The sequence below is a fragment of the Malurus melanocephalus genome, unplaced genomic scaffold (assembly GCF_030028575.1).
Source record: "Malurus melanocephalus ecotype Western Australia unplaced genomic scaffold, MMel_1.1 scaffold_395, whole genome shotgun sequence".
NCBI classification, from domain to species: domain Eukaryota; kingdom Metazoa; phylum Chordata; class Aves; order Passeriformes; family Maluridae; genus Malurus; species Malurus melanocephalus.
In genome coordinates this window covers 679211-697770 of record NW_026623627.1, presented here as the reverse complement: position 1 = coordinate 697770, position 18560 = coordinate 679211, and the positions used below count along the sequence as shown (strand labels likewise).

General features: G+C 42.8%; 1 protein-coding gene across 1 annotated transcript in view; it reads right to left on the bottom strand.

Moving 5' to 3' along the window:
• Window positions 1-10140: 10140 nt before the first annotated feature.
• Window positions 10141-18560, bottom strand: part of EPB41L4B (erythrocyte membrane protein band 4.1 like 4B) — a 168621-nt gene continuing 160201 nt past the window's right edge. Inside the window, exons 24-25 of the mRNA XM_057379242.1 lie at window positions 16565-16728; window positions 10141-14968 (exon numbers count right to left, since the gene is read on the bottom strand). Coding sequence (XP_057235225.1) covers window positions 14899-14968; window positions 16565-16728 — 234 coding nt within the window. The 3' untranslated portion in view covers window positions 10141-14898. The remainder of the gene's footprint in view (window positions 14969-16564; window positions 16729-18560) is intronic.

The following is an 18560-nucleotide window of genomic DNA, read 5'->3' as shown; positions in this document are numbered from 1 at the left end:
GCTGTAGGGCTGGCCCTGAAATGAGGCAGCAGGTCACAGCAAGCCTTGAAATACCAGCTCCAGCTGCTACCTCAAGGTTGAAATAAGCCAGCACAGCTCCCCAGAGAGTGACATTACCAAAACCTCTTGGTGAGCTGACTCCACAGGCTGGAAGGGAAGAATAATATTTCAAATAAGTGGACTGGCAGAGTTCAAAGGGATAATAAGCATTTAAATTCAACATGAAAGACATCTTCCTCTGTAGAGCTTTAGGATGGAATGTAGCCAGGCAGATAAGCTATTTAAAAGCCCCTTTAATCAAGACTATTAACATGGAGATTTTTGTCGTAATTAAAAACATTCCCCTATTCAATCACATTAAAGAGAAAGTGATACAAAATGTAATTTATTTTTTCTGTTTGAATGTCTTATAAAAGAACAGCAAAAACATTTTTCCTTGCAGAGAATCTCATTCATTGTCATTAAAATTATCTTTGAGAGAAGATTCATTTAATCAATTCCATTGCTCATATTTCAGCTTGGAGTGAACTGTTGCACTTGTATTTCAACAAAAAAGGTAAAAGGCGACACTTTTACTTCCCAAGTGTTTCCTTTGCTGACCATAAGCAATAGTGAGACATCTTAAAAGAAAAATTTTTCTTCTCACATATTTCCTGGAGCAATGCCAGCTCATGCAGAAAACACACTTTCTTTTTTCGGTTTGTTTTTTTTTGTGCATTTGGAAGCAAATCACATTAGAAGAAGTCTGCCTACTTTGCAGAAAGCAAAGCAGACAGAATAGTACCATGCACTTGTATTCAGCAAAGCTTTCAAATGAGCACCAGAAAGGGAAGATGATACTTCAGGAGCTGCAGAATGCTACCAAAGCACCTCTCTTCTTTCCTAATTTAGGAGCTCTAAGTCCTACCTGCGACAGGACTCCCCTCTTCCCTCTAAGATAGCTGTTGACTATTTAGCTCATGATAATGAAGAGTAGAAGAAAAATCAATAGGACCAGAGAAAATATCCCAAAGCAGCCACAGCAGGGATGCTTCCCACAGAAACATGGCATCTGAATGGAAATAGGCAGTCCTTAGCAGGACAAGGGTTGCTGTTCACTTTGCTTTCAGGCAGATTGGCAGCCCTGAGTGGCTACAGAGGAAGAGCAGCATATGGGACATGCGTGAAACCTCACTGAGCCTCCCACGCAGTGCTAAGCCAGCTAGCTAAGAACCTAATCCTGGGCAGGGAAAATATCACCATCTGACAGAGCTTTGCCAGTGTGAAGCAGCATTTCTCACAAGCTGAGGAGCTGCTCAGTGGTACAGCTGTGGTGAACCTGAGGATTGTATCCTGTTGATCTTACTAGAGCTGAGGGTGTTACAGGGTCTTTTGTTTGTCAAGTTACTATTGTTTTACACTCCTCAGATTTTTAGATAATGCCTTTGCTGTGAATCCTTCTTTCTTTCAAGATGATACTGACTAAACTGGAAGATTCAGAAGAAGCTGGTATCACAATATATCACATACATCAGCTCAGGGCTACATCTGCTTTATAGCAGCATGCTAAGTCAGCTACATTGCTTTGTCCTGGAACTTGGCTGGTTAGCATCTGCAAAAAACCTTTTGTTGGACTGCAGAAAACCTGAAAATAAATTTGAAAATACCCCATGTTCTTCATGATGTCTCCAGCATTGCAATTTGAAGGTGCATCTTACCCTCTTATGGTGTCCAATGTGATTGTGTCCTTACTTGAACTGAAAATGCTGAAGCAGCTGCACCACCAAGCATCTGCTTGATAAAGTGGAACATCCCGTGCAAGCTCCCATCTGTACAGCCCTGGTGTAGGTGCCCTGTTTGAGCCAGAGAACATATGCTGAATGTCAACTCCTATATGAGATTGCTGGCTGACAGGGCTCTTCAAAGAGCGAGATCATCCTTCACTAAAATATTATATGTGTGTATTTTGTCCTGCACATCTGTATGGGTTCAGGGCAGCATCTACCTTCTTAAAAGTGAGGACCATCTGCACTGCCATAGCTATTTATAAACTTAATATCAGTTTCTCCAAGCAGGTCTAAATCACAGACAGCATTTCCTTTCTTTGGCAGCTTAGTCCTCTGCCTTCATCTGTGAGCAACTTGAAATGTGTTCATTTCCACTGGACTCTATTTGTTCCTGTCCCTTAGAAGGTGTCTGTGAAGGCCACAAGCTGAATAGAGCCATGCCAGCTTATGGCAGAAGGCATCAGCTGTGGCAGGACTTGCTTACCAAGCCTTGAGTTCTGCCATGGTCTGCCTTGTGCATTGCAGGCGGCCTTTCCTTGAGCATCCGTGTCTGGAGGAACAGAAAATGCAGGATCCACCTGAGGAACTTGGAAGGTTCCTGGGCATTAAATCTATTTAGTCACTGCTTGAAACTAAATCTCTTTGAGGGCTGTTTGATGACTTTAGTTAATTAAAAGGCTTTTATTTAATGCTGGTTACGCTTACATTCAGTGAACAGAAAAGATTATTTCCAATATTGTCCTTTCGGATGAGAAGAATCAGCTACTTTTGCTGATAGAATCTCCTCTTAGTAAGTAACCAAGAAAGATTCATTCTCTTGAAGCTAAAGAAATGTCAAAGGTATTAAAACATTGACATTTTGTTGCAGTGAGATCTGTGGGATAAGCCAGTAAACTGCCTGAAGGCAAGCTCCGAGATTACTCATCCCATTCTGTTGCTGTGATATGGCATCGTGGCATAAAATTGCCATGAGTCACCCCCTCCCCTGTCAAGGTTCACACAAATGACTGTGCACCATTCATCATGGTTATAATGGACTCCAAAGGGCCACAACACCAAGAGCTGTTTGTGGTGCTGATTTTCATAGCAAAATATGAGCCTGTTAGAATCTGCATTTTTTTCTTGCCAGTGCCAAATGAAATGCTGCATGTGACTTGATGAGATGATGGTGAGAAAAATCAATATTAAATAATTTGGGTTCAATCAGTTGGGATAGCTCAGAATTGCCTAAATGCCCTTAAAAAAAAAAAGATTATTTCTCCTAGATTAATCTCTTTCCTTCCATCTATCTTTCCTGGTCCCATTTTTACTTTGTAATAGTCCTTTCCAAGCACTTAGAGAAGACAAGATCAAAAAAATCCTTGCCTGGTGAAAAGACCTGTCCTGTCTGTGTGTCCAAGGTGCCCATCCTTCTTGTTCCCCTCCTGGGGACTGTTCCTACTGTCCAGCTGTAGCTCTGTCCTTCAGCCTTGTGCTGGTGCCTTTAAGGTTACCGTGGCCCATATTTCTGAACTTGCTGCAGTTAAACCACACAGAGGCAGGGAGTTGTCATCCAGCATGTGTCAGTAGCCTCAATTTCTCTCTTTGCTGGCCAGGACAGCCTGCAGGATGCCCCCAGCTTATTCCACCCTTTCTCCAGGATGCCTGAAACTGTCACAGATCACAGTGGGACAGACATTCCACTAGCACATTTCTTCCYTTTCTCTAGGGGAATACATGTTTCRGAGGCAATAAATACTTCTGGGCTTTCACAAAAAGCAGAGCAAAACAAAACAGGAAGAATAGCTTTTCTGACAGTTTGGAAAAAGCAGATTTAGTTTTCTGCATTTCTTTGTATAGAAGGTGGTCAGAAACGAGCTGTAGCGCTACAGAAATGAGAATCAGCTGACATTCCTTCTCCCATGAGAAGGAATTCCTTCTCCCATTCCTTCTCCCATTCTTTCTACACATGATAATGTGTATCATTAAAAAACACATTTCCTCAAACACTACTTTTGAATAAGAATGGGTTTTAAGATCAAAAATCCCACCACCATCACTTCAGCCTTCACAGAGTAAGGAAACTCTACTCAAACTACAGCAAGACCTTACTGCCTTCTCCCTAACTCTGTTCTGAGTCTTGGTATTTAGTCCAGAGAAAAGATAACCAACAGGGAGTCTCATCAATGTCCATCAGGATCTAAAGGGAGAGTGCCAAGAGGATGGAGCCAGGCACTTCCTGGTGGTACAAAGCAATAGGAGAAGAGGCAGTGGGCAGAAACTGATGCACAGAAAGTTCCACCTGAATATGAGCAAGAATGTCTTTGCTGTGCCCGTGACCATGCACTGGCAGAGGTTGGCCAGAGAGGCTGTGGAGTCTCCCTCATTATCCAAGATGTGCCAACCCTCAGGTCTTCTTTCTAAGGAGAAGTGAGAACTCTCAGTTGAGTGGAGGGGTTTCTTCAGAGTGGAGGCAAAGCTCTCAGATCCCAGACAAGCTTTGTGTATCTTGTGCCCACAGGAAAAGGATTTACCTCAGCCTCCATGTCCCTGGAGCCTTTTGGCTGAGGAAGCTCAGTCCCCCAAAGATGGCAGGCTCCTGTGCAGTTACCCATGCTACCAACAGTTTCTTTCTATTTTATTTTCAGAGTAGAGCCCTCCCTGCCTCTCAAGAGCCAAAGGCAAAGAAAGCCCATTCAGCAGGGCTGCCCTTACTGTGGGTTTTTGCTAAGCTGTCACTGAGGTTTTCCTTTGGCTCTCTTATTGGCACTCAGTAATGCTCAATTTTAGTGGCTCAAGTCTCCTCAAGACAGCTCTCAGCCATTCCCCACTCAATCATTCCTCACTGTTCCTTTGCTGGAAAGCAAAATAGCTGCTATGCTACAGCTCCTGCTCCAAGGAGGAAAGGGAATGAGAGCAGCCAGATCATCCTGGTATCTGCAAGCCAGGACTCACAAATACATTTTCATGTGTCTCACATTTGCATGGGAAGATCCCACAGATTCAGTTTGTGAATTACATCCCATACTCAGATCTCTCTCCATGTCTCTTCTTCCTCATCCAAGGCTCAAACTCAAACCTTGATCTTGGTTATCTATTTAATGCTCAAAAAAGCTATCCCAGACTATCCTTAAGAGCCTCTTCCATGTATCCAGGTCCAGGTGCAATCTGCAGGCAGCCTCAAACTGGGAATGGTGCCAGAACCCACAGTAGATCCAGGCTGGTGCTGGCACATGAGACACGGATGTAACCAGGAGAGGGACATCACCAAACAAGAACAGCAGCTCCATCACAGCTTCCAGYGCCTCTCTGCCTTTCTGCAGYCTYRTCTGCCTTCAGAGTGCTGAGGGCAYRGACCCCATAGCACACCCTGGAAAAAGGTCAAAGTGAAAACAATCTCTTGGGTTTTAGCTGTGTTTGGCTCTTCCTTGTGCTGAAGCCTGGTCCTTGAAGACACCCAACTCCCGCAGCCATCCCTCCATCCCTAGGCCTGTCCACAGCGCTGGGCTCCTCTCCTTTTGTCATCCAGCCGGGCTSTTCTCCCCATGATGCCCAACAAACCTCTTCCCCAGGATTTTTGCTCCACATCCTGTCTCTGCCCTGGCACAACGGATGAGGTCTGTGCACTTCCTGAGTCACTGAGAGCCAAACAGGCCAAGCCCAGCCCTAAAGATTTGTCCAACCCTATCCATGCCAGGCACAGAGAAGAAAATAACTCTGCTATCTTTTTCGGAGCAGGCAGCAGCTTCGTGCCTTCATTATGTATTACTCTTGTCATCAGCCAAAAAGTGTGCAGGAAAACAGCCAAGCTTAGCTTATCAAATGTGCCTGGTAAGAATATCTTGTGATTTAAAGCCTTGGCACAGCGCACAGCACAGGCGAGTGCTTCCGCTGCAACTGGTTGAATTTTCCTGGCTATTTTGGAGGGAGGTCTGGGGAACCAGTCTCACCCTGAAGCTGGGCATGTGTGAGTGTCTTGCTGAACCAAGGCCAAAATTTCCCTAGAAGAAAAAAGGCAGAGCTTGTATAAGCATGAAAATCAGCAACAACAAAAAAAATCTGTGCTCTTATTTCCATAAGGCATGGAAATTAGGAACAAATCTACAGTAAATTAGCTAGAGATGAACCTTTGGATTCAGATTTCATTAGCTTGCACATCTGGTTAAAATGAGGCATGATTTATTGCAAGCTCTAAGGAGATGTATGGGCCTCTATTAAGTGATTAGGCAGGGGAGTCTCTCTCCTCCCCCAATCACTTTGTTTCCTGCTTTAATTTCATAATGGCCAGTTTGAAATTTCCACAAACACTAATGGGATCTGTTTTGCCTCATGGGAGTTCACTCTACATCCTTTGAGAGTCCAAGCTATGACAAGGTAGCAGCCTTTAGCAGAAGATTGCTGGCACAGCCCCGGGCACAGTCTGCCAGGATGGACTCGGCAGCGCTGTGAAAGGGCGAGTCTGCCCTGATGGGGAGGATTTTCTGTACCCAGAAAGACAGCACAGCATTTATAAAAAGTCACTCTTCCATATTAATGAAATGGCTTGCATGAAGTGGGCGTACAGCTGAGCTGAGCACCAAGCACCTGATGGTGACATTAAGCACCTGGGCGTGGGGGTGGCGGTGCCAGCCCTGGGATGCTCAGGGGAGCTGCAGGTGCTGGGATTTTTCCACCACCAAGCCCTGTTCTCCTGCCCCATCGTTGCCAGGCTGCTGGAGCTCTCAGCCAGCCCTGGGGCCCCACATTTTATGCCCCAAGATTGCAGGATGCTCCTGCCTGCACAGGCCCAGGGCCAACAGCTACGGGTACTCCAACCCCTGCTTCCCCTCACCACAATTCTCTGTCCCTAAATAATGTGTTTTTTAATAATGTGATTTAATAATATGATATCATAAAATTTGCCCAAAAGGCAGTCTCCATGCTCCTGGGGGGTAAGATTCACGTCCCTTTTCAGGTGCCCAAGAGCACAGAAAGGTAAAGGTAACTCCAAATAACCCTCACATATGTCATTGTTTACTCCTAGCAAAAGTTCAGCTGGCACTGTTAGGTGTGTGAGGGAGAAATTAAGCACCCGTGGGTTTCATGTGGCAGCTAGAGCTGAATGTACTCAGTTACTGCTCAAGCCCACACAGTGGAAGGCAGTGGAAGAGGTACATGCATAATTCATATACTTATAATTAAATGGTAACATCTTTCAATATATTGAATTTACCGCAATTACATTTATCGTAATTACATTTATCTCTTCACACCCTTAGACCTACTGAAGCATCACTTTTTTTTTTTCTTTCAGTTACAATATGAGCATAAACAACATTAATTGGACTTTAGGACTAGATTTGACAAAGGAGCTGTTGCAGGCTGTCCCCACTGGAGAGAGCAGTGCCAGAACAGGATGCCCAAGGGCTATTCAGGAACATAGAAGCTGCCCTGAGCCAACCCACAGCTGCAGGGAACAACTCCTGCATGTCCTAAAGCTCCTCTCTGAGGCTTGGAGACTGTTTTTGGAAGGGTTTTCAAGCAAGCAAAGAGCGCAGTGCAGTGACTTTTGTCACATTTCATCAGGGTCCCTCTGCTCACTAAGGTCTCAGTGATAAAATGGAGTTTAACAATCCAAAATCACAAGAGCAAAAACCACTCATTTCAAGGGTAGGCTAAATGATAATATCCTCTCTTCTAATATCTTCTTCTCTGTGTCCTTCTCTGGTGCTATGGAATAAGCAGGAGTGTCACTGAGGCTGAGCAATGTACCCAGGGACATTTACTGGACTTGATGGGAGCCCCTGCAGCCCTGGCTGATGGCAGACCCTCACCAGATCATCTCATGGAGGTTTCCTGGTTGGAGAGAAAACCTGTTGTGCTGGAATTCCTGTGAGACACTGGCCCCAGCACAGCAGAAAGGTGGAGAGATGAGTGAGACACAGAGGAAAGGTAGAAAAGTGCAGATGGGGAGAACCTACTGAGGCTCAGGGAAAGCAAGAGCTGGCAGAATGAAGAGGTTGAGTCAGCCAGAGCAAGATATGGACCCCACAAAGGACAGAAGTGCTGGGTTGTATTAGCACTCCCTGCTCCAAAAAAACCCCACCCAATCCTTACTGTCCCATGCCAAGCCACCTTGTGCCCCTGACAAGCCTGGCATTGCTGGAAGGGGGCCAGCAGCCAGAGCAGTGCATGAGAAAATTGACACAGAAACTACATTGTGGTGTTGTTGTTTTTGAGAGCAGCAAGGCAAATAATTAAAAAAAAAAAAAAAAAAAAGATATTTGAGTTCTTCACATCACTGAGTCCCTGGGATGCTAAGCATCATTGACCAAATATCTGTTAAGAAAAGTATTTTTGCTATGGTTTTCTTGTATTTCCACAAGTGTTTGCTAATGAAAGGCAGAGGAAGAACAATGCAGGAGGGTTAAGTTGATCCTCACTTGGAAAACTGAATAATCAATGCATGAAACAATAAAGATCCATGTGGGTTTTATGCCACTCTGGTGACAGAGCTGAGCACTCACTGGCATTATACGGCACACACACACACCGTAGAAGTGCTTATTAAAAAATAACATAATTAGTATCAATTGCATATTGCTTATGTAATGAGGCAATTTTAGAAATGCATTTTTAAAATAAAAAGGCAAATAACGTTTTAGGCAGTACTTTGCCATCAGGCTGCCCAGCAGGTGACAGTGTGAGCTGTTTGATGCTCTCTTTTGCCCTGTTTTCCACCTATTTTCCTGACCCTCACAGACCCTAAAGACTGGGGAGGAGACACCTTCCAGACCTTATGTCCTACTGGCAGCACATAAGACAAAGCTGCAATAGTCAGGATTGTCAAACACATCTGATGCCACAGCWAAACTGATCCTATTCCCAGCTTCTCACGAAAAGGGCAAGCCTCCTCTCCTCATCTGACACCAGGGGCTGGGATACTCCCATGAACCTGTCCTGGGATGGCTGGGAAAGGGCAATAGCTKATCTTTTATTTCCCTCATTCCCTGGTGTGTCCTTCTGCACATCTCTGGGTTTGCTGCAGGGCTGCCCTTCAGGCCAAGCTGCACTTGGGCACGGGGACCCCAGTGCTGACCCAGCCCCAAAGGCTTCACTGGGGCTGGCAAAGGCATGGCTGTCACCTTCCATGAGCCTTGGGGTCTCTTCCACTTGCCTGCATCTGCACCCTGGTGGACTCCTTCCAACCCCATTGCTGCCACAGGATTTGTGCACCACAGCCAGGCTGAAACCAAGCCCTTACTGCCCCCCTGCCCCAGCTGAACWGTGCCTGCATGCAAAGTCTGTTTTCTGCTGCAGAAAGCATCTCCCTAGAGATACAGAATTAATCTCAATGACCTTGATCTCCTGCATTGGTCATCTGACATGGAACCAAAAGATTGCTCAGATTTACATCCCTGAAGTCCCCACACTTCYCCACTGCAGCTGAAGTCCACGAGAGTATTTGCTGACCTTGAAGCATGCAGCTGCTCATTCTGCTGCACCTCAGAACACGGTTCTTTAGTGAAGACCTGTATTAAGGAGAATTAATTAACTAGGTTTGCTGTCTGGGTAATCAATTTTCTTCGTATAAATTGAGTAGTGATGGAAGAACGCTAATCTGTTGCTCCTCTGATTTCCCTGCATAGAGATTAAAAATAGAAGAAGATACAGATGGTGAAATTGGGTTGGGATCAGATTCCTTCTGAATACAGAGTTTGGGCAACCTCAGAAAATGGGGTGAACATTGCTGGGATTTAATTTCCTAAGTGCACTGGGAAAGTTAATGTCAAAACGACCTGATTTAGAGATCTTTGAAGGAAAGGAAAATGTTTCATACTGAAGCAACTTTTCATTTAGACATTGAAAGAACATCAAAATCAAGGGCRGAAATCTRAGTGAAATGTTTTAATTSTGTTTTTAAAAAGAATACATTGAAYGGGCTTTGTTTGTTTGTTGTGGTTTTTTTGGTGGGTATGTTTTTAAATTTTCCTCTGTGGAGCAGTTTAACAACTTGGTGTCTCTCAGCCCTGTGTGGAACATTCCTCCCCACCTCTCCCACTCTAGTATTGCTTTTTTCTTTTTGAGCTCTAGACCAGCAACCTGCCAAGTTTTATGTCTCTCTGCCTTGATCCTGCCAGTTTTCCTGGCTCTGATATTTACCAAAGTGTGCCCCAACTAATAATCCCACAAATGGCTGGCACCCTACAATGCTGCACTGTAACTTTAAGCTGGAGGAAACCCTCTGGGCCTTATGAAGAAATTATCTCTCTGGGGTTTTTTTTGTGTTGTAATTTTTTTTTGTTGGTGGATCCACTTTCCCAGCAAGAAAATGTTTCCTTTAACTGCCCCTTTGTGTCCTAAAAGACTGGTTTGAYTACAAATTGCTCAGACTCCGTGATTTATTTTTCATCTCTTTTATTGCAGGCATGAATACAGGAACAGGTAAACAGCTGAGCCGTAAAAGTTTCTCTTTAGGCATGTTTTCAACAAAATGCCATCATACACTGTCTGGTGATACATGCTGCTACTCAGATGAAACAAAATGGTGYGAGCAGTCTTGCTGTAAAGCTGCTACCCACCACCCAGTGCTGCAGCTGCCAAAGAAGCCTTCTCCTCCACTCACTCTCTATCTTCCCTCCTTCTCCACGTCATCTTCAGCTTCTTTTACGGCACTTAACTTTACAAAACACAGTTGTGAGGCTAATCTTACATGCAATTACAGATCAGTCTCAGTATATTTATTGCAAACTCCTTGAACATCAGGACATTAAAAAAAAAARAAGAAGAAAGAAAAAATATTCCATTGCATAATTACAAGTAGATTTTTTTGTAGCAAATGAATCAGAAATGTATTCAGAAAAAAATTAAATAAATAAAACCAAAGGCTATTTGTAAACAGTTCAAACAAAACATGATGCTGCCTCCAATGAAACATTTCACTGCATTGCCAGCTCTGTTTCAAATGGGCACGTAGGCATCCTGTTGAAAGAGAGTGAAGCCACGAACTGAAACTTTGGAGGAGTTTATTTTCAAATTTTGCACTTCCAGGGTCTATGAAACATGAAAAGTCTGCACACCGTGGGATCTGAAAAAGGTGTGGAATCTCAATCAACATTTCAAAAGAAAACCTGGTTATTACTCTTAAAACAAAATAGTGGAAACAGCTGAACCACACAAAAACAAAGCACAATTGGTTGGCTTCCAAAGAGACTGCAAAATGAGAAAATATTTAACTCCTTGCATAGCTATTTAAATGGCCAATAAATTTTGCTGGAATCACCCAAACATGACAACATTGCATTCCGCTGCTTAGAGACTTCACGCTGAAAAGCTGGGATCTGCTGACGGGATCAGGGCATCACTCGGGGCACTGTGAAAAGCCGGGGCCACCCCTGGTCGGCTTTGCCAGCGTGGCTGGAGCAGGAGCTTTCATCAACCAGCTGCTCCCAGATGGAGCAAAACTATGGTGAAGCCTCTGTGTTTGTGTCACTGTAAGTTGTTATCCCAGCTCTCTGTTCTCCCGCAAGGGATAAAAGCTGTTCTGACAAAAGGATATTTCTGGCAGTTGATTTACACCTAACACACAAGGCTTTCRCTGGCAGAGCTCTGCCGACCACAAATCGTACCTGGAAGCTGAGCCCTGGATGATGCAGCTGTGTCAGCGAGGGTTTGCAATGTAGACCTAACCAGAGGGACGGAAAGCAGGATTCATCTCACTTAACCTCAATCAGTATAAAGGCAGACAATTAAGTCAGAGGCACCTCCGGAAGACAGCTCCTTTGATCTCTCATCAGTGAGAGCTGGGCATTTTAACGTTAGATGAGATGAACCCTTTCCCAGGAGAGCTGAAGAGACAAACCCCTTTCAGCCACCCTTTCCTGTCACCAGTTCTGGAGACCATGCTTCAGAAGGCTGCTGTTCAAATGCGTTATCTTTACACATGTCAATGTACATGATGATGATAGCCTGTGCTGGGCTTCATGCTGCCACAACTGCGTATGCAAGCTCATTAAAGCTAGCTCAGATACTTCTGCACTATTATATAGACAAACCTTCAGGCAGAGTATCCTTTAACACCTGTGAAGTTAAATTGTAGGGGCAAATCTGGGGTATCTACCCCTCTGCAATATGGTCATGTTGATGTCTTATTCACAGTAGTTTTGGGTAACAGGTGTCCTAACCACTGTAATTCCCAACCAGAGGTGAGGCAGAAGTGTTTCTTCAGAGGATGTGAAAACTGAGATGCTGAAGCATGGCTGAAGAAGGTACGTAGTAAGAAAGAACAAGGTGATGACATTCCACAGTTAAAAGTTTAGTTTGATATCAGTAAAACAGTTTTAATAAAGCTCCATTAGACTGCAGAATAGGAAACAGTGGCAGCCAGTGGATAAGACACTAAAACAAGACAAGGCAACGTACTTGGAGTCGTTCTGTAGAAAGCGTCCCACAGAAACTAAGCAGCCGCATGAGCCTTTCCCTCTTCTTCTGGTGGGAACCAAAGGAGGAGGAATCTCTGCCCTTCTTCAGCTATCCCAGAGCATGCCTCAGCTATAAAGACTTGGCCAKATAAAGCAACCTTGGTTCACCTTTCTTGTTTTCCAGTTCTGACCCTGTCAGCTGAAGAAATTTTATACAATGGGAGAAAAATGATGCATTTAAAATAATAAATTAATAGACTGTTTATGGGCCAGAACATCTGATGAGCTGGTCTGACTCAGACATTCAGTTTTGCTAAAGGCTTTTGCTTATGTGACCAGACTGTCCTAACGTGGGTAATTTGATCTGTTTTGCCCCCAAACCTGAAGGCATATTGTGGGGTTCCTAAAGTCCACTCCTTGGCAATAAGTATGACTGAAAGGTGTGTTCAGATTTTTTTTCTGGGTTTTTTTCCCTYGGTTTTCCTTCAAAATGACTTTGTGAAAGTGTTGCCAGTTCAAACACGATTAGAGGTTACCTGACAGGCAGAAAACCAGATTCAGCTAGAGTCGGGACTGTGCAGTTCTCAACCTTACTTCATTTTCTTCTCCCAAACGAGCATTTCCAGTTACAATTTTCTTTTATTTGTTCTTCAGAATGCTCACTCTCACTTGGACACAGGTAAAATGTGCTGTTGCTTTTCCCTAACCAATACCTTCTGGGAAGCGGTGAGAAAAGAGTAATGGGAAATTGCATTCTTTTGTGTCTGCTCCTTTTCCCTCCTTTCTGATTTCCTCATGGGGATTTAATGTTCCTAATAMATTTTTAAGAACCCTGGATTGATGGAGTGGCACATCAAAACATAAGGAACAGAAGCATCCGGGCACTGTAACTAGAAAGGACAGTGTACAAGTCATATCTGATTACCCAGAAAAGTCACTGGAATGCTCTTAAATCTACAGTCCAGGTGTGTTTTTGTGGCTTCTTGTGCCCATTGCTCATGTTGAGCCACTCGATTAAATTTTGTAATGTGATTTTCTACCTAACACTTTTGCTGTGTGTTTTGACCCAATTTATGGYAACCAGGAAGTTTTGGGTTTGGTGGATTTGAATGGGAAGCCTAATGCAAATTTCTTGTCCCAGGAAATATAAAATAGACAAGTCATTTTATACCTTCACACTGCAATACACTGTCTTATAAAGCTCTCCAGAACTCTCATTTCAGAAAAAAACAGCAGAAGCTAACTCTGAAGGAAATCCAGTCTCACAGCAATCACTTCCCAGCCTCAACACAGACAAACTGCTTAAGCTGAGATAAAGCCATCGTAATCAGTGCCAAATGCAGGGCAATCTTTTATCTTAATACAAATAAGAGAACATAGTGTACAGAGTAACAGAAAAATACACATCTTCAGCCATACAAAACACACAAAAGCTTTCCTGTTGAAAGAGTACCTTGTAGCTGACAGTCAGATGATGTTAGTTTTCTAGATGACCCTGCACTACTGAACAAGGGGAAACAGAGACCTTTTTTTTTATTTTTCCCTAGGAAATAGTTGGTAGCATTACCTGTACACCACAAATTCCCTCCCTGCGGCTGCGGCTCTGCTCATGCTGGACCACCCACCCCACCTCATGCCTGAGATAGCTCCACTGGATGCAGAGGCTGCTTGGGTGTCGGAGGTGAATGGGATGTATAGCCAGGTGCACCCTCCACACGTTTGCCAGGACATGCGTGCTGATCAGTAAAGACACGGGTAGAGGCACATCTATGCCATGAACGATCACTGCTCTTGTTCTTTAAAGGGACCAATCAATTCATGTCAGTCAGGAAGGTGTTTATTTACCCAGGAAGAAAAAAAATCCTCCCTGTTTGAGCTACGTCCACACCACGGAGGCTCTGCAACCTTCAGCGCTGGGGCAGAGGATGTCTGAGCGTGGGCGAGCCTTAAAGCCTAGGCAAACTGGAGAAGCTAAAACTCCTCTCTTACTTTAAAAAAAGTCAGTATCAAGCTAGAAAGTCAGTAGCAAATTACTTTAAACAACAGGGTTTTTTTTCATCCATTAATGGAAACRCGGTAAGATTTACTTGAAGGTTTAGGTCAAGGTGACAAATTACAGGGAGTATTGGGTGTGTATATCTGTATGGTGGGGTGTCTTTCCCCCTTGCAGCTATTTATATCTCTGAGTGAAGGTTAAGGTTAGGAATTTAATAAGACAGCCGTTGATTCTGTGGAGACTAACAGTCCTGGGGTTAGGATGTAATAATCATTCTTCTGCTTTAAAAATGGTTCTTTAACAAATAGCAGTAGCTCGTCGCAATTTTCAGTTGTACAAAATGACATATTTTCTATGTTACTATCAAAATATTCTGCATAACATTAATTTCTGTGCAYTTATTAACATATGTACAGAACAGTGTTTCCCAATAGAAATCTGTATGCTCCTTGCTGATCCTTTTCGCCCTAGATTTACCAAAACCAAACCAGAAATTAATTGTRTTAATAGTATAAAATCTCAGGAGAGATAAAGGATTGGAGGTTTATTTCCCAGCAGCAAATGAATAAAGGAACTCCTTCAAGTTAAAGTCTAGCCGAGACGTAATTTTAACCAACCGTGGTGAATCCAGGCGAGCCAGGAACATCACACATTTTCCCGATGCATTATGTTGAGTACACAGAAGCAGAGGAATGTAAACAGACAGAAGGCACATGAAAGGCCCCAATCCATTCTCCATCTGACGGAAGTGCGAATTTCATAATTCTGTCATCAAGAGTCTTTTCATCATTTTCTCCCTCTCAAGTTCACGCCTCAGAGTCTCAGCGCTGTGTAATTAATGCACAAACAGCCAATTATGGGAACAACAATAAGTCTTAGATTTCAATTTAAAATAATTAACATTTTCAAAATGCCAAAGGAGGGGAAAAAAAGGTCAGACTCAACTCAGTGAAAAAGCTGATAACTGATGGCTGATTCAAAAACAAGTATTGTTTGATATTTCTGAAGAGCAAACAGAGGCAAGAAGAAGGATATAAAAAGATGCACATGGCAAAGCAGTTTRTCATTTCATCTAACCCCCGTTAAAGGCTACTGATTTCAAAGGAAGCTGGACTAGATCTCTAAAAATGGAGTAGCTACAGCAAATGGCATCATGAAAGGCTACAGGTACAGTCTTCTGCTTCTCACTGATATTGAGGGATAGCTATCCATATAGATAGGCTGAATTTACCKCAGTCCTGCACATGTCAGGATGTGGGAATCAGAGCCTGAAGTCCTTACTGTCACCAATTCACTCCAGAGGCTCTGTAACCCTGGGAATGCTCTGGGTTAGTGATTCCTTTTCTGAAACTGTTTACTGTGCTGTTCTGAAAGCTATGTATGTCTCCCTTGTAACAGAGCTTGGGGATTTAAACTGCATTGCAGAAACCTTGCAGCCCATTCATGGACATGCAGGGGTAGAATCACCCATTTTTGCTCCAGACATCCTACAGAAGCTGAGTTCAGCACTACAGCTTCAGAATTACATTTTCACTGGCATGATAATGTTTTAGCTGATTTAGCAATGTTGAACAAGTGTGCAGGTGCAATTAACCAACATCTGCAAAAAGTAATTARCAACCAAAAATGGGAATTGACTGGGAATCCAGAAGTAAAACAGGCTCATTTTTTATGCTGTCAAAGAAATACTTTACTCTTCATAAGCCTTGGACTCCGAAGTACTGAGTATATCCACTGCTACATTTTATATTCAGTAAATTATCAGCTTGGGAAGTTCAGCTTTGATTAAATTCTAGAATAAGAAGCCAGCATGCAAAACCAGTAGGATGAAAGAACAGGAATCTGAGAAGAATCTGCCTGTGGAAAGGTGGTATGGCTTGTTATTTCTCTGAGAAACTACAAATCCACTATAACTTGATATAAAAAAAAAAAAAAAAAAAAAAAAAAAAAAAAAAAAAAAAAAAAAAAAAAAAAAAAAAAAAAGAGGAACAAGAAAAAGAAACAATGCCTGTTTTTCATTTAGAAGAACAGATATTTCTCAACCTCAGCTTTCCCCCATGGACATCTAATTTCAAAAACTAAATTGTAACAGCAATTATTAAAACAAAACCTTTGTGGTTCAGACAAAATTACATGCCTGAGGAAAACCTGCACAACCTTTTCYCTCCTGGCCATTGGCCACAGAAACGGTACACTGCTGGCTGCAGCAGTTAATTAAAGTAGGGGTTTTTCTTATCTCAGAGCAAGTATGAATTACACATATTTCTTTATGTAACCTACCTATTCTGAAGTAATCAAGCAATAATCTTTTGGTACAAGAGAAAATAACACTTTATGGTAATTATGACMCAAAAAGAGAAATCCAGCTGATTCCTTTAATGCAGATAGCATGATAGTATTTCTGTGAAAGAACTGCACAGTACCTGTCTGCCAGCGAAATGGGCTTATGTGATGTATACACTGTCTGGACTGTTGGAGTCGGTATGGTCTCTGCCAGAGACCTCAGGACGGGTGATGGAGACACCAACGTGATCTTAGGAGATGACTGCACCCCACAGCATGGTAATTTGCTGTCTGCAAATTCTGCCTACAAGAAAAAAATATGTATACACACAGAGAAAGAAAAAATTGTAGATTAGCTTCTATAGGTCTTGCTATCCTTCACTACCCGATTCATTGCCAAGCACTCAGTAAAAACCACTAGAAATGAGAACAAAAGGGAGGCTGTGACCATAACCTCTCAGAGCAACCTCTGCAGATGCTGGACAGCCACCTCTTGTGATGTCTGAGGGACAAGCCTGATCGTGACATACGCTGTGTGAGATGACACTGCATGTATGGGACTGGCAGCATTCAGGTAAAAAACAGAATCAGTTTGAAGAATGGCACTTATCATTATTGCATTTTCCCTAAAAATAATGCAGAATGTTGACAACATGAGATTTCTGGAAAATTCTTCAGGAATCCTATACAATTTGCTGGTGGGTCTTCTAACTAGTCTGCGTTTTGTTAACAGCTGGGAGTTTGGGGGTTTAAGAGCCCAGGTTTTGAAATCTCCACCCCTTTCCCATATTTGCTAAGTGGAACATACCTCAAGAGAAATATTCTTGCAGTATCCAGGGACAGGCAACGTTAAAGCAATACTGGAAGTTCAGATTTAGGACAAACAGCAAGAACCACCTGCTGTCTGTCAAGTGAGGCATATCAGCACAACAATATTACAGCAAAGGCTGGGCTACCTTCACAACCAGAGGGGGAGGATCCCTAAAAATCAAACAGCCCTGTCTTCTTTTTTGGCATGGGCTATTTCTCATGCCAAACTACAGCTGCTAGTGCCTGTGGTGCATGTCTGACCTTGACCTGGGAAGAGCACAGAGCAACTGCAGTTGTCAGTGTGTCAGGATCATTAGAACACTCTCCCACTGGAATCAACTGCATTTGTTCCTTGATAGCTTTTTTTCTGAACTTCGTCCAGAGTTAAGTCAGGCAGGAAGAAAAGTCACTATCATAAAGAAGCAACTATTTGAAGAGCAACCTTTATTTTTTTTTATCTTAATTATTTCTCAAATTCTGCAATCCTCACAGAAGCAATGTGATTCACAAAGAGTTTAAACAGTGGGAAAACCTATTTGAGCCCAGGAAAGACTAGCTGTGTTAGGTTTGCTTGCTTATTGTCAATTTTTAACATATCTAAACACATCTGGTAAGTCCAAAATTACYCCTGAAGAAAAAGGGATTCCTTTAATTCCACAAAATTAGTAAATTGGAGAAACGTGAAACCAATTWAATAAACTCTCCTATGTGTAAATAATGCCTAATAGAACCTGTTTAAAACTCTCTGTCATTCAACTYTTAAAACTCAACCTTAAAAACTGCAGGGGTATGAAATTTGGTATTCCTCATACAGGATCCCTGTGCTCTGAGGACTGCCAGATCTTACTCTATGGCTTGAGAAGAAAGCATCACTCTGAAGCTGATGTAAATTCTCCCAGCCTCACTGAAATCAGCAGAGTGATGACAAACTACACTTGCTGAAGGATTGCCTTGAGTCCCATAGTGTGTTTGGTCTGGGTGATTATTTTACAGTAGATATCCAAAGCACCTTTTTTATATATATGTCTCGTTGCATGGTAAGCTTAAGCCATATATTTAACTGGTCTAAACAGATACAATTTCATGAATTTAAATCTGTGTGACTTAAACCTGACTGATAATACAGCCATCGTGCCTGCCATTTTCTATGGAAATCTGAAATTCAGAGGATTCCTGGCATGAAGCTTATATTTAAACATTCCAGTTAACAACCAAGTTATCTAATTTTTCATCTGATCAAATCAACAGAACTGCATATTCATCACCAAATTTGAAGTTGTACATGAAAGGTAAAGCCTTCCAAAATGCCCATATTCAAAATCCTTT